The sequence below is a fragment of the Castanea sativa genome, chromosome 1, assembly GCF_040712315.1.
Source record: "Castanea sativa cultivar Marrone di Chiusa Pesio chromosome 1, ASM4071231v1".
NCBI lineage: Eukaryota > Viridiplantae > Streptophyta > Magnoliopsida > Fagales > Fagaceae > Castanea > Castanea sativa.
Genome location: NC_134013.1, coordinates 1966772 through 1981589, shown reverse-complemented (window position 1 = coordinate 1981589; position 14818 = coordinate 1966772). Strand labels below are relative to the sequence as shown.

Sequence of the window (14818 nt, the reverse complement as noted above, 5' to 3'; positions counted from 1 at the left end):
CTTCTATAGGTATTATTAAATGATGAGTATAAATATCTTTGTCTAATTGTAAGTTGAACTCGTCCTTATTAGCTTAGACTTCTGGGTTCATGAATACTCCTAACAAAATGGTATTGGAGGTACAACTTTTGCTTGAATGGGCATTTGGAGATTGCTGCATTTGCTGCAAATCTTGCATGCATGACACTCTAGGATTTGCGAAGGCTTGTATTTGCTAAGGTTGATGTGAAAGAGACTTACATGTGAGTGAGAGATTTGATGGATTTGCAAAGGCTCACGTGCTAAGAGGAGTTAAGGTCCATGTGAAGAGGAGCACATATGACGGGGAGATTTGTTGCCAAAATACTTTTTGGTCCTTAATTTGTTATGGAACAAATCAATGCTACACAACAAACACATTCAATTCTGGATATATAGATTGTGAATTATGAAATTGGTTTATTTTTACAAATTCTGTTCCAAGGAGCAACAATTTTGACAATATTTTGGTATGGTCACTATTCTATCTCTACTATCCAGCCCATCTTATCCTCAACCAAACCCGTTTTTATTCCTACAAGGGTTGAGTATAGTTCCTGGGACACAGTCTGAGCACCCGTTTTAAATTTAATCCTGCATATAAATAAGTTACATAAGTTAGATATTGGCAGTATTAATATAAATTCTGCAACTATTATGATCAATAATCAGAGGGATGTACCCTGAAGGTACTCATTTGTTTTCGAAAGGCTCTTTCTTTTTCTATCACACTATGGTGTGTTTGCAAATAGTTTTTTCTTTTAACTTTTTAGCCTATTTCTTTATTAAAAAATTTTCAGAACTTCAATTTTTCTAGTTATAACTATACTTTAACCATCTTTCAGCAAATAAACATATAAGCCATATAATATTAATTACCTTTTTCCTTCATATGTAATGCTACCTACAGAAGCAACACCAACAGCAGTTCCTGTGCAGAAAACTTCATCGGCATCAGTCAATTCATCAATAGGAATAACACGTTCCTTGACCTGACATCAAATTACGAACAATATTAGAATAATGATTAAATAATTAAACTAACCATTTCCGAACAGTTTAAACATTTGACCCAACTAGTAATTAATTATTTTTAGAAGAAAATAGAATGAATTCCATGACAAAGACCCTACAGAGTAAAGAGTTCACATCTTGGAAACAAAGAGAAACATCAAAAACAGAAACAGCAAGTTCCTAGTCGTGCATAAGTCTCACATGTACAAAGGGAAGAGTGGCCTAAATTTTTTAATGAAGCCCGTCTCAGTTGGTATTACTTCAAAGCTTAATTAAGAAAATCAAGTTCAAGCTGTCATTTTGTGGTACATGAATATCACCTGGTAACCATGATCGCGAGCAATCTCAATGATGCTTCTGCGGGTGACTCCTGGAAGAATGGTCCCATTTATTGCAGGAGTTGAAATAGCATTGCCCTAGAAAATTGGAAAATGCATGCATGAGGTTTAGAGGGTACCAATTATAAGAATACAAAGGGAGATAATATAATTTAGGACTGTAAAAAAATTTAATGGAGTAAATGTGAAACAAGTATAAAATACAGGTTGCTTAAAAAAAATTTGGATAATTTACAGGTTGCTTAAACCTAATGGAGGAAGCTGAATGGTTCCATTTATGATGCCTAAGTGATAAGTTGTCATTTACATCTTATTTGTGTCAATATAGTCAATTATATTACAAATAGCTTTTCTTATCCAATCTCAAGCATCATTACTTGCCTACTGTTTCATTCATCCCCATATACTAAAGATAATTTCACAAATCAATTTGTTTCTTAGTAATCAGTGATCATTGGAAATTATACCTTATATTGTAATATCTTTCAAGGCTTATCCAATGAGGTTTATACAATACAGAATGTTTGGCATCCTTTGGTTACATTCTGTGGTCTTCACAGAATAGTTTCACTTTCCTTATATTCCATCAAGACAAAAACTTGCTAACATATTAAATTGAACTTAAAATATTTTATAAAAGAAAAATACCTTCACAATAAAAACGTTACAAGAGGAGACCTCCTCAATATTTTTCTTATTCACTGAGTCCAGATATAAGACATCAGAAAATCCTCTGTTCTTTGCTTTAGTCAATGCTTTCAAACCCTACAATTTCAAACACAATGATGTGTTACACAATAATGCTTAATGCAGCAAAAACTTAAGTTACATGAGAGAATAATTCCTTACCGGGGCATAGTTGGTGATTGATTTGATTCCTCCAGTTCCACCACGAGAGGCACGATCAAAATCTTTCTCAACATACAAGTTCAAGGGTGCAAAACCCTCCTGATTATAATGTAAGATAACACAAATGACAAATCATTCTACACTTGGTAGGATCCAATGGAATAAAAATCGCTGTCCCCTTTTTAGTATTCTAGACAGTCTAGAATATTTTCGTTCGAAGCAAAAGTTAAGCTTCAATTGGAAAACAAAAAATGCCCTCACCTTGAAGTAGTTGCCAACAGGGGAAACATATACTAGGAAAGTGTATTCAGGCGCTGCACCCAAACCCAATATTTGACCACTTCCCATGAGCAGAGGCCTAATGTACAGAGACCCTTTTCCTGGAGGAGGAACCTGATCATCATAATTATCCACATACATTATATTAAAAAGATGTATAAATTTAGAGAAATAATTAACTCATAAAGAGTTAATGGTTCAGCATTTTCTTCAAGATAGAAGATGATTACCCAACGCTTGTTGGCTAGGACAGTCTGCTTCACAGCATCTACAAATTGATCAATGGAGGGTGATGGCATGCACATTCTCTCTGCTCCAAATTTCATGCGAATCGCATTCTGCTCTGGACGGAAGAGAAGAAGCCGTCCATCTTGTTTCCTATGTACTTTTGTACCTTCATACACTGCCTGTTCAGATTTTTGACATGATTATAAGTTTCTCATAGTCATAGGCTTCACAAAGTAAGGGTAAAATAGGCTGCAGTTTTTTAATTTACTTGTTTTTTTTTCATTTTTCAACTTCTTTCCACCTCTTCTTTGTTATCCAGCTCTAAGAAAAAGTCCATTTCAATTCATTGGACATGTCTTCCTTCAAAAACAGTGACTACTTCATGCATTTAAGGCATGATTAAGGTGATCCAAACTTTTTCAAATTTTCCATATATGAAACTTCGCCAATGGGTTGGACCAATGTTTTAGTGATAATATAGTCGAGACTTGAAACTCGAGCACAGTCACTTTCGCTACTTCAAAGTGTTCATGTCACCATATTCGATTGGAAACAAAGTTTACTTCCTAGATCTAATAGTATATAGAGTGCTATGTCATTTAAAATTTTAAATGACATGACACTGGATACCCATTAAGACTCGTAAGTACAAGGCTTCCTGCTCGGACAATTAGAACCAAGTGATTCAACTTCAAGTTACTCAGAATTTGTATTAGATAATAGACTTCCATCCAAAGTATTGTAGCTAGCATGCAAAGATTTGAATATTGTAACAAAGAGATCACTTTCAGCTTACCTGCCCATAATTCGAACTCCAATGACGGGACCCAACTCAATGTTTCCATAACGATTAAGCTGACCTTGTTCAAAATCCTCTCCTTTAGAACATTTCATAAGGTACATGTAATCAGTTGGCATTATACCAAATCCAAGATTATCCCAGTCCAAATCAGCGTTGTCATCATCTCTGAAATTGCCAATTCTCAATAAGAAAAGCAGAAACCAGGTCAAAAACATTAGCAAGAGTTCCATTTTTTTTTTTCACTTGCTAGAAAATTCTAGAAGAAGTGTCTATTTGGCTAATTTATTTTTTGCCAACTTATTTTACTATTCAGTTTATTTTTGCTACTATTCATGAGTATCACTGCACTTTTTGTTTTAGTACTATTCATAGTCCCACTGTACTATCTCAACCAACATTTACTTTTATCTATAATACTTTCAACAAAAAGTTTTAATTTCAGCAAAATAAGTAGGTCTCAAACAGACCTGAAATCACAAGACTGTGTGTATTTCATTATTTGTATGTGTATTTGAATGAGGATAAATGTACCTACTAAAGCATTTGCATAATGTTGTAACACAAGGGACTAATTTAGTATAATGCAATTACCGATAAATAGATGGTTCGCACATTTGTTGCAGAGAAGATGAAGCCTGAGATGAAAATCCATAGTAACATCCAATCTACAAAATATGAACATTAACACGTCAGTTCTCCTTATGTATGTTCTTTCACATTTCTATCCCTGCTTTAGCTTTGAACTTTGAACTTTGAACTTTGAACTTTGAAATTTTGAATTCAAATCTGTTTGGATTAGCTTTTCACTTTTAATTTTTCACTTAATTGTTTATTTATATTTTTTCAAAACGCTAAAAAAAAAAGGGATAGACTTTCCCTTAAAGAAAGAAAAAGAAGAAAGAAAGACTTAAATCTTAAAAAATAATATTGTACTGTACAACAATATTACCTCCTCTCATATAAAGGCGGGTTTCGTGAGTAAGGCCTCTAAATAAGACTCACTTTTATATATGTGAGAGGAGGTTTTAAATTGACGTGCCAAATTTTAAATAAAAAAAGAGTAACAACAGAAATTTTTTTATTATGTTATCAATATTACACCAATTAAATTAATTGTTAGCAAGTATTTGTTTTTGTGTTAGAACCTCATTTCCTCTACTTTGTGCATGTTTATTTCTAAAAAAAAAATTATATTAGCATTTTCCTTAATGAATTCCCCACATAATCTTATTAATGGTATCTCATAGGACTATTAAACAACACAAACCTACACCCAACCCAATCAATAAGCAAACCACATTCATCTACACCCAGCCCATTCTTGTAAGTCGAACCTATACCGGCCCAGATTGCATTTCGGCCCCCATGAACACTTTTTGGACCATTCTCTCTCTTTCTTTCTATCTTTCTTTTTCTTTTTCTTTTTCTTTTTCGAGAAACGTTTGGACCGTTCTTTGAATTTTTTTTGAAAGCGACCGTTCTTTGATTTTTTTTTTTTTTTTTTTTTTGAAAGTACCGTTCTTTGAATTGAGCAAAGAGATAATGACATTTTTTTTAGGCACTTTTGACCGGTCTTTGAATCGAGCAAAGAGAGAATAACGTGTATGTTATATATTCATCAAAACAAAATAATAGAAACGTGTATGTTATGTAAGAAAATATAATTGACTAGACTATCTAATCTAATGTACGAACTACGAACTGAATAACCTATTATTAGGGGGGAAAAAAAATGAATAGCCTATGTAATATATCCAAGATAAGGATAATTTTATGGTATCTCTATGATTTTTTTTTTTCTTGGGAGTATGATACGTCCAATGATCATGGTCATTTAATTTAGTTGTTATAATCTCAAACATTTATGTATCTTTACAAAGACAAACTATCTATTCTGAGGGAGGAAATCAATATGGTCCCAAAATAGAAAATACTAGAAGTACTAGAGAAAATAATTAATCAATCATCAAAACATGAAAATTGAACAATAGGATAGCTTACAGGGATGAACCCAAGCGGGGGCTCGGTGCCCGGGCTCAAAAAAAAAAATTAGTAGTTTAATTTTTAGTAAAAAATAAAAAATTTAGACTTGGACTCCCTTACTTTGTAGCTTGGGCCCATCCAAAATCATGAATCATCAACTCAGCCCATGTAAATCTTTAAAAAAAAAATTTGTTAAAAAACAATAGTATTTTGTATATTAAGAAATAATAGTGTTTTGTGCATTTTGTTTTTGTTGGTAGATGATTGCATCTTAATATATTATGAAACAATGATTTTTGTATATTTGTGTTGGTTGAAAGTTTATTAATACTAAATGGATGTGTACTTGAATTTTTTTTTTTTTTTTTTTCGCTTATCTCTGGCCCCTCTAACTTGAAATCATGGGTCCGTCACTGGTAGCTTATATATGATCAAAGAACTGAGAAAGAATGAAAGAAAGTACAAAGAAAATAATTTCATAATACTCTTTCACCCAGAAAAACCCTCTGCAATGTTTATAACTTAAAAATAAAAATAAAAATAATAAATAAAAAAAACCTTGTAACAATATCTGCCTAACAAAAACAAAGAAATTATATCAAAAACAAGAACAATATATAGCGAATAAATTATAAGAAGTTAAGGCTTAAAAAAAAAAATACACCTTGGACGAGGAAGAAGTAGCTTGAAGAGATTGAAGCAAATTGCGAAAGCATACACTCCTTGAAATCATGGTAACCCCAGCAATAAAATTGAGAGTTTTCAGATATGGTAATACAGAAATGGAGGGGATCTAAGAACCAAGCAGCTAGTTATAAATGAATAATGAGATGAACAAGAGGCATTATGACTTATGAAGTTATGAGGAAAAAAAAAAAAAGATGGACCAGAAACAATAATTTAGTTGCAAGGGTGTGAAACGTGTTTGCTCTTTTTAATTGTATACCAAAATTGGAGGGAGAGACTTAGCGTTACCTATCACCTAACACAGTCAGTTTTTGGATCAGTATATAATTTGATAATCTAGACAAAGCTTGAAATAGGATTAGAGTCAGTATGGATTGGGTCGAGAAACTATCAAAAAACAGTTGAATCATTTATTTAGTAGGATTTCTAGAGTAATCTACCACAAAATGGACCACCATATCTCTCTCTTTTTTTTTTCTTTTTTTCTTTTTTTTGGTGAAGCCTAAGGGTGGTTGGTTACTTGGTTCATCTTTATGTATGTATGTGTATTTTTCTTTATTGTTACTTTTGAAGTTACTAACTTATATCATTAATATTTTCAGCTCTTCAAAGTTCAAAGTATTAGTATATTTATTGTAAATGTATCATACATACTTAATCTTAATTGCTAACAGATAATTACTAACTCATTTAATACATGTTATGTAACAAATGATGAACTGTAAAGTTGTTACAAAAACAAAAGGGTAAAAAAAAAAAAAGTGTCTACCGTAGAATTACCCTTCCAAGAACTAATTCTAACCTCAATCTAGACAACTTGGATGGATTACAATTAAACAAAATCTATTGATTTGCCAAACAACTCTTAAAAATTAAATATTAATGATTTTGTTGACACTCAATCTATCTTAAATCCCTTCCCTCTTACGAGTCAGAGAGTCGATGGCAGTACTAAGCTCTACATATAGTATAAGGGGTGCATAATGCACATGTCTGATATATTAGTATATAGAATATAAAAATATTTTCCATCCATTTGTATGTTTGAAAACGTGAGAAACCACTGGTTTATCCCAAAATTGACAATTCGACAAGTTGTCTAGATATATATATTTTTTATTGATTCGGTAGGTACAACGAGCAAACAATCTAGAAATATATATTTTTTATAATGGTAGTTACAACTAGTAAAAACGCTTTGAATCTTAAATGTCTTCGTTAAAGAAGAAAAATATTACAATTAGTTGAATTACAAGACTCTTGACAATTAGTTTAAATATTTAGTTAAGATTACTGTAAGAGCACAATTGCACCTGGACCCAAGAACAGTTATGGGCTCAGGCCCAATGAGCCTTAAACAATAATAATTTGTAGAGTGTGGGCGTGAAACCCAGGTTAGAAGTTGGTGAGGATTAAATGACAAACTAAAGATTGCAAGTAATTGAAAACAACAAGGAATATTGTAATTGGGCCTCCTCGGACGTAAGCCGAGAGCTGTTCTTATATTATCTCTCTCTTTGTCTTTTTTCTTTTTTAGGTTACAGAAAGTCCCCCCCTCCTCTTGTCTGTTCTAAGTCCTCCCTTAAATACTCTTCTTTTTAATACTTTATACACGTGTTGCCCCAACTCCTCCCTTAGCCTAGATATTTCTTTTCTTAGTGCCTTTGAACAGTAACTAGAAGTTTCCCTTCCACTGTTCAAGTGTCACCTCCCCATTAATGCGGCCAGGGTGGTAGGTGCAGGGTCTTTAATGTGGAGGTAGCAGCCTTTATCTTTGACATTTCTTCAACACCGGTGCTTCTGGGGCATTCTAGGGTTTCCCCCTTTAACCATTGGCCTTAACTGTGCCATCCCCTAACCTTTACTATGAAATCCCGAGTTCTTTGGTGCTCATCCGAGGGTAAGTTCACCCTCGGCTGGGTCCTCGGATCCTCGGCGCATGGGCTGATCCATAGTATTAACAACTTCTAAACCCAGGGTCAGGTCGGCCCTCCTTAACACGGCCCAAAAGGCCCATGTTCCCATCAGGATCTTTTTACCCCCCACAATAGCCCCTCAAAACTCTAATTTTCAACGTCCGAGGAGAAAAATAGGGTTTTGATCCGACGAGAACCTGCTCTACTCCCTTTGCGAGTAATGCCACGTGTGGAAATCGTTTCGCGTCCCAGAGTATGCCATTTGGCGGTTTTATTTTGAACACCGCGCGTATTTATTACTGCCAGTTACATTTTGTCCCTCACGTTCAACGGTGAGATGGACATCCAACGGCCCTCATCACTCCACGAAATTTTAGGCGGGACAAATATAATTTCGAGGCCGCCTTTTCGCACGTCGTGACGCTTCGGGAACCTGCGCCTTCATTTAAATCTTCAGGGATCAATCCCATCAAAACAACAACAATTATTCTTTAACAGCAGAAAATCGTGGAAACCTGTACCTTCAACTTTGTAAGTTCTTGCTCTCTCTCTATTCTTAACCTTTTCTCCTCGGATACAGTCCTCGGCTGTCTTCGTAAACACCCTCCCCTTTAGAGTTTGGTCTATCGTTCCTCTGTAATGGGAAAATTAAAGTGTCTAGTTGATACCGCCGCTGGTATGGAAGGCTTTAGAGCCAAGTACCGTATTCCTAGCGATGTAGGACTAAAATACTGCCCGGCGACAGCCGTGGCTGGTTCTAGGAAAGAGGGAGAGGTTATCATTCCTATGATAGCCTTTCTAGAGGGTGGGATGACCATTCCAATGAAACCTGTAACTAGGGAGTACCTTCGCAACCACCGGTTGTGTCCCGATCAATGCCTCCCAAACGTTTTTAGAGTTCTAGGCAGTGTAGATGCTTTAAACGAGCAGATGGGTTTAAACCTCACATGGCACGATGTCGTGTTCCTATATGAGTCCCACAAACTTTCTAATGTAGGTTATTACATTAAATCTCGGTCCAGCACCGTTAGGCTAATCTCCTGTCTGCCCAAATCAAACAAAGGCATGAAGGACGACTACTTGATCGTGTCTGGGAACTGGCACGACGGCTTCCACTGCCCAGTTGAGTGGGGAGATCCAGGTGCGACGCCGTAGGATTAACCTCCCCACAACACCACTTCTCCTAGCACACACACAAAAGCGTATTCATACTTGCTTAAATTTGTTAAACATTTACGTAAATCTGACCAAGTTTGTTTGTATTGATGTCTTTTTTGCAGATAAGCAACACGTGCGTCCTCGTCTGAGTCACTGTAACGTCGCAGATCTAAACCGAGTACTTCGCTCCGAGATGTTCGTTAGTGAAGACCTACAACTCCGGGCTGCTCACCTTATTCTCGGGTACACCCCTCTTTCCAAAGACTTCCAAGAGATAGATAGCGCCATAATTGCAGGCGACCGAAGAAGAAAGAGGATAAACGTAGCTCGGCCCCATTTTTTGGACGATCGTGACCTCCCAGACGCTCCTAACACCATTTTGTACGACCGGCCGATAGCAGCGGTCCCACTCGCCGTGCATTCACAAGCGACTGTCGTTCCAGAAGAACAGGTGTCTTCTTCACACACACTTGACGACGAGATAGACCAATTCCATCTAGATGACACCGAAAGACCTCGCGGAAACCAGTTTGTGGTACTTTCCGACAAGGAGGAAGAAGGCACCGAGGCCTCTGGAATTGCAGGGTTTGTAGTTGCCCTTCCCGAGGACGAATCTATAGAAAACATGGGACGAATGGAGGATCTTCTCACTAACAGGGCTGCCAAAGTTGCAGAGAAGAAGAAAACGGGGACGTCCCAAGTTCCCCCAGCCTTACCTCCTCCTCCTCCTCTAGCTGAGCCAAAACTGCCAGCCGAGGATCCCAAGAAGAAGAGGAAGGGGGATAATGACGGGGCGATCACTAAGGACCCCAAGAAACCACGCCAACAACTCCCACCGGCCCAGCAGCAGAAGCCGGACAAGTGCAAGGGTAGAGCACGTTCAGCTGAACTTGGGGAAATCAGGGATGAGGCTGTAGTGCACCGAGCACCGGCCACCTGGTCCCCCGATCTAAGGCTGGACGGCGCTCCTATCTCCTGCCAGTCCAGTATAAGGGCAGTTCAACAAGGCCACGCCCACCACCTGGCCGAGGTCCTAGAACGCCCTCTTCGCCGCCCAAGGACATGGAGACCTTGGAAAAGATGGGCCAACCACATCTAGTCCTCTCTATATATAGAGACTTATCGTTGGTTAGTGTTTCTCCCTTCAACAATATTTATAAGTAAATTAGTTTTTGTTATTCCTAACTCCATCATGCTTTTTTACAGGCTATTCAGGAGGTCTTTGTAGCTAAAAAGTTTATTGAAGACGCTCGGAAAGTAGCCAGGGCTGAGCTCGAAGTTAGGGTGGAAGACGAGAAGACCTTAGGTACAGCCCTTGCCGAGAACGAGAAGGCGACCTTGGAGGTAGCGGGCGAGGAGAGAGAAGAATGGGGTCGAGTCAAACTTGAAGACCATGAAGACCCGAGATAGAAGGACGGCGCAAACTCCTTAAGGAAAGAAATGAAGAGCTCTCCCAAGCTCAAAGGGAGTACTCGGATGCGAAGAAACAGCGGCTCGATGAAGGAAGAAGCCGGCTCCTTCCAACTCTCTCTTCAAGGCGCCAAGCGAGGCAAGTTTTGACGAAGGGGTAGCGACCACCGAGGAACAGCTGACAGAGGAATTCGCGGCTTTATGCCGCGAATACTGTCAAAAAGTATGGGGGGAAGCTTTAAACGTAGCAGGAGTTCCCCAGTCTTCGGATTTGAGGAAGTCCGAGAACGTTTGGCTTCCCCTAGAAATACAGGAGATTGAAGAGGCTCCTGCTGCTACTCCTACCCCTGAGACAACTCTTCCTGTCCTACCTCCGATGGTCCCACAGCAGATTCCTGATCCTACAGAACCTTTTGGATGGATGCCCTTCTGTACTCCACAATATTTACATAAATTAATTATTTTTAGAAAGAAAAAATGGTTTCACTACTGCAACACTAATGGCTATAAGTATCAGTAGGATTTAACCAGTTATGAAATATAAAGTTTTCTTGTTTTAGTAAAGTCATGGCTTTCTTCTTTTCCTCCTCTATTCTCTCCTTTCCTACTTTATTCTTGTTTATGTTGGGAATAGCTTCTGCTCAGCTATCATCCAACTTCTATTCGAGTTCTTGCCCTACGGCTCTCTCTATAATTCAAGGCGCAGTAAGCACTGCAGTGTCCAAAGAGAATCGTATGGGGGCCTCATTACTCCGCCTCCATTTCCATGATTGCTTTGTCAATGAAAGTCTTATATCATTGTTATTTTTAATTCCTATCTTTTAGCCTTCACCATTTAATTTAACCCACGACGTGTTCAAAAAGACAATATATGTATTTAACTTACATATAATAATTTGTCCTTATTTTTTCATTTTTTATTATTATTATTATTATTATTTTCTTAATTTAGAAATATTTTCTTTTGAAATGAGGATATCTAGAACTATTCGAGCACCTAATTCCCTCGACTATGTGTTATTTCCTCCCTCATCTCATATACACCTCAAGTTATTATGAGGTGAAATTCCTTGAGGATAGTCCCAAAATACTAGCTAAAAGTTTTAAATTCAAAACTTTATGAATATCATGAGGCCTTAGAATTAAGAACTACTAAGTTAACTCATTGTATTAATCACATTTGTTGTCACATTATTTGTATGACTTTTTAAATAAAATTTGTAATTATTTTACTATTTTCTATTTTAATTTAAATCTACACACATACACATATATAAGGTGGTATTTTCACTCATTGTATACCATCAATCACTAATTATTCTTTCTTTTGAGAATCCAACTCAAAAGAAAAAATATAAAAACCCATACCTATGTTTTAGACATAGTTATAACTATTGAAATTATCTATCACATTTTGGCAAAAACTTATTTTGAATAACTTTCTCAAAAAAAAAATATTTTGAATAAACTGATAAATTACCGTTCTTAAAAAAAACTTAATTTAAATCTGGGTAAATTAATCATTTAATCATAATTCTAATACATTTTTTTACATGTGGGATTTTTTTTCATATTAAATGGAACCTAACACATGTAATTTTCAACTTTAAATAAAAAGTAGAGTAAAGATTGTGTTCAAACTAAGAACCACCTATTTTTGACACCATGATAAATTACTAATTGTTATATATATATATATATATATATATATATATATATATATATATATATATATATATATATATATATATATATATATATATAACCGAATATTTTTTAAAAGAAAGTATTTATCTTTAAGCACGCATATAAAATTCCATTTCATTAGTTGGTAATTTTTCCATTAATGCATTCCAATGTTTTATAAACTAGTTATATATATTAATAATATTATGATGTTGTAAACAGGGTTGTGATGCATCTGTGTTGTTGGATGACACCACCAATTTCACAGGAGAGAAGACGGCGGGGCCCAATAACGACTCATTGAGAGGATATGAGGTGATTGACACCATTAAATCTCAGCTTGAAAAGCAATGCCCAAGAGTTGTGTCTTGTGCTGATATTTTAGCCGTTGCAGCTCGTGATTCTGTTGTTAAGGTAACCTATCATCAAAATCTCTTACTACTATCATATATTTTCATTCAAAAATGAGAAAAACTATCATTAGTAAAAACTAGTATATCATAGCTAAGATATAGCTATCAGAAATGTAATTTTAATTATCCTATTTAATGGTTAGTTTGAATAGAGGGGAGGAAGAAAAGTAGAGTAGAGTTAGTTGAAAATAATTTATGGCCAACTCTACGTACTCTAAGCTCCCACCAGCCAAACTAGCCATAACTGTCCCATTATAAGTTCCATTCTATTGTCTTTTAGTTTGGACCGTGCATTTTCTGCTCTTGAGGTAACCCTAGCAAAGATATGGATATTATATATATATGGCTAAAATGCAAAACTAACCCTCTAAGTTTTTTCATATTTTATTTTAGTCTTCTAGTTTTGTTTTTGTTCATTTCAGTTCGTTAAGTTTCAAAATTATTCAATTAAGGCATTTTCATCAACTTTTGTTAAAAATTTTTGAAAAAAAATCTGGAAAATGTTTTTCAATCATTAATTGAATTTTTTTAATTTAAAAAATTTGAAAAAAAAAATAACCACAACATATAACAAAAGTTGATGGAAAAAACTTTAATTGAATAAACTTGAAAGTTAGATGACTGAAATAAACGAAAGCAAAGTTAGAAGACTAAAATGAAATCTGAAGAAACTTAGAGGGTCAAAAGATATTTATAATAGAATGGACACCATAAATTTAAATTTATCGTATTTATAAAATAAAATAAAAAGTGTTAAAGAATAAAAATAAATAAAAAGATTGACAAGCAGCTTTACATTCAAAAAAAGACAAAAAAAAAAAAATTGTAATTCTTTGTGTTAAAAATTGTGAGTAAAGAAATTTTTAATATTGTTACTGTCCAGGCCATATCGATTAATTGGTCTATGATATATTTATTTTTTCCCCCTTAATTATTTACCTTTCTTATTGTTATCTTTTCTTTTGTTGTGTATGACTACTTCAGTTGGGTGGCACTACATGGACCGTTCCATTAGGCAGAAGAGATGCAACCACAGCCAGTTTTAATGATGCCCAAAATAACCTCCCTTCCCCCTTCTCAGATCTTAGTGCTCTCATATCTGCATTCAGCAACAAGGGTTTTACTGCTCCAGAAATGGTGACTCTCTCAGGTAACAACAAATTTAAACACACAATATTTTAACAATTGTTAATGCGATCTGTTATAATTGGTTCATAATAAAAATGTTGTCAATAGTCAGTCAATTCATCCATGTAAAAGTAATATTGTTGTGTTTTTAACGTTGTCCCTTAGTTAAAACATAAAACGTAACTTTTTATCCCACCTCTCTCAGAACAATTGCATTTTTGGGTGTATGAATTTTCACCAAATTATAACAAATATACTCTCTTTTTTAACTTCTCGTGTTTTTTTGTTTGTAGGAGGGCACACCATAGGTCAAGTAAAATGCAGTATAATTCGGACTCGTATCTATAATGAGACTAATATAGATTCAAACTTTGCGGCATCATTAAAGAAAAACTGCCCCAGTACAGGCGGAGATTCTAATTTATCTCCTCTTGACCAAACTGCTAGAGTTTTTGATAACACTTATTTCAAGGATTTAGTGATCAAAAAGGGCGTTATGCACTCAGATCAACAGCTCTTCAACGGTGGCTCCACAGATTCCCAAGTGAACACCTATAGCCAGAACTCAGCAATGTTCTTCTCTGATTTTGGGAGTGCCATGATAAAAATGGGAAACCTCAGCCCACTTACTGGCTCAAATGGAGAGATCAGAACCAATTGCAGGAAGACTAATTGATATTAAGAAACTTTTTTATTTATATAGTTACTTTTAGTTATTATACGTGGTTAAAAAATACATGTGACCGATCATGATTAGTCTCCATACCCGACCTCACAATTTTGGTTGGAGCTAAGGACTAACTATTATTGGTTGTTCTATACATGTGTCTAAAACTAAGTCCACTTGTAACTTTATAAAAGTATAAAGTTACCCAAAAGAGAATTAATAAAGTGGATTGTTCCATATTT

General features: G+C 35.4%; 1 protein-coding gene and 1 pseudogene across 1 annotated transcript; one reads left to right on the top strand and one right to left on the bottom strand.

The window, feature by feature from the left end:
• Positions 1–383: 383 nt before the first annotated feature.
• LOC142622136 (branched-chain amino acid aminotransferase 1, mitochondrial-like) lies at positions 384–6563 on the bottom strand (annotated as a pseudogene).
• A 4630-nt stretch (positions 6564–11193) lies between these two features.
• Positions 11194–14809, top strand: LOC142622137 (cationic peroxidase 1-like). The gene is made up of 4 exons (XM_075795575.1): positions 11194–11466; positions 12592–12782; positions 13766–13931; positions 14203–14809. Exons 1-4 carry the CDS (start codon positions 11250–11252, stop codon positions 14583–14585), a joined length of 957 nt encoding a protein of 318 aa, XP_075651690.1. The 5' UTR covers positions 11194–11249; the 3' UTR covers positions 14586–14809.
• Positions 14810–14818: the final 9 nt, after the last annotated feature.

Excerpts from the sequence above, each read along its gene's own strand:
- LOC142622137 (XM_075795575.1), top strand. The coding sequence starts at position 11,250 with ATGGCTTTCTTCTTTTCCTCCTCTATTCTCTCCTTTCCTACTTTATTC. Across the intron at positions 11,467-12,591 it reads CCATGATTGCTTTGTCAATG|GTTGTGATGCATCTGTGTTG; the intron begins AAAGTCTTATAT and ends GTTGTAAACAGG. Across the intron at positions 12,783-13,765 it reads CTCGTGATTCTGTTGTTAAG|TTGGGTGGCACTACATGGAC; the intron begins GTAACCTATCAT and ends TGACTACTTCAG.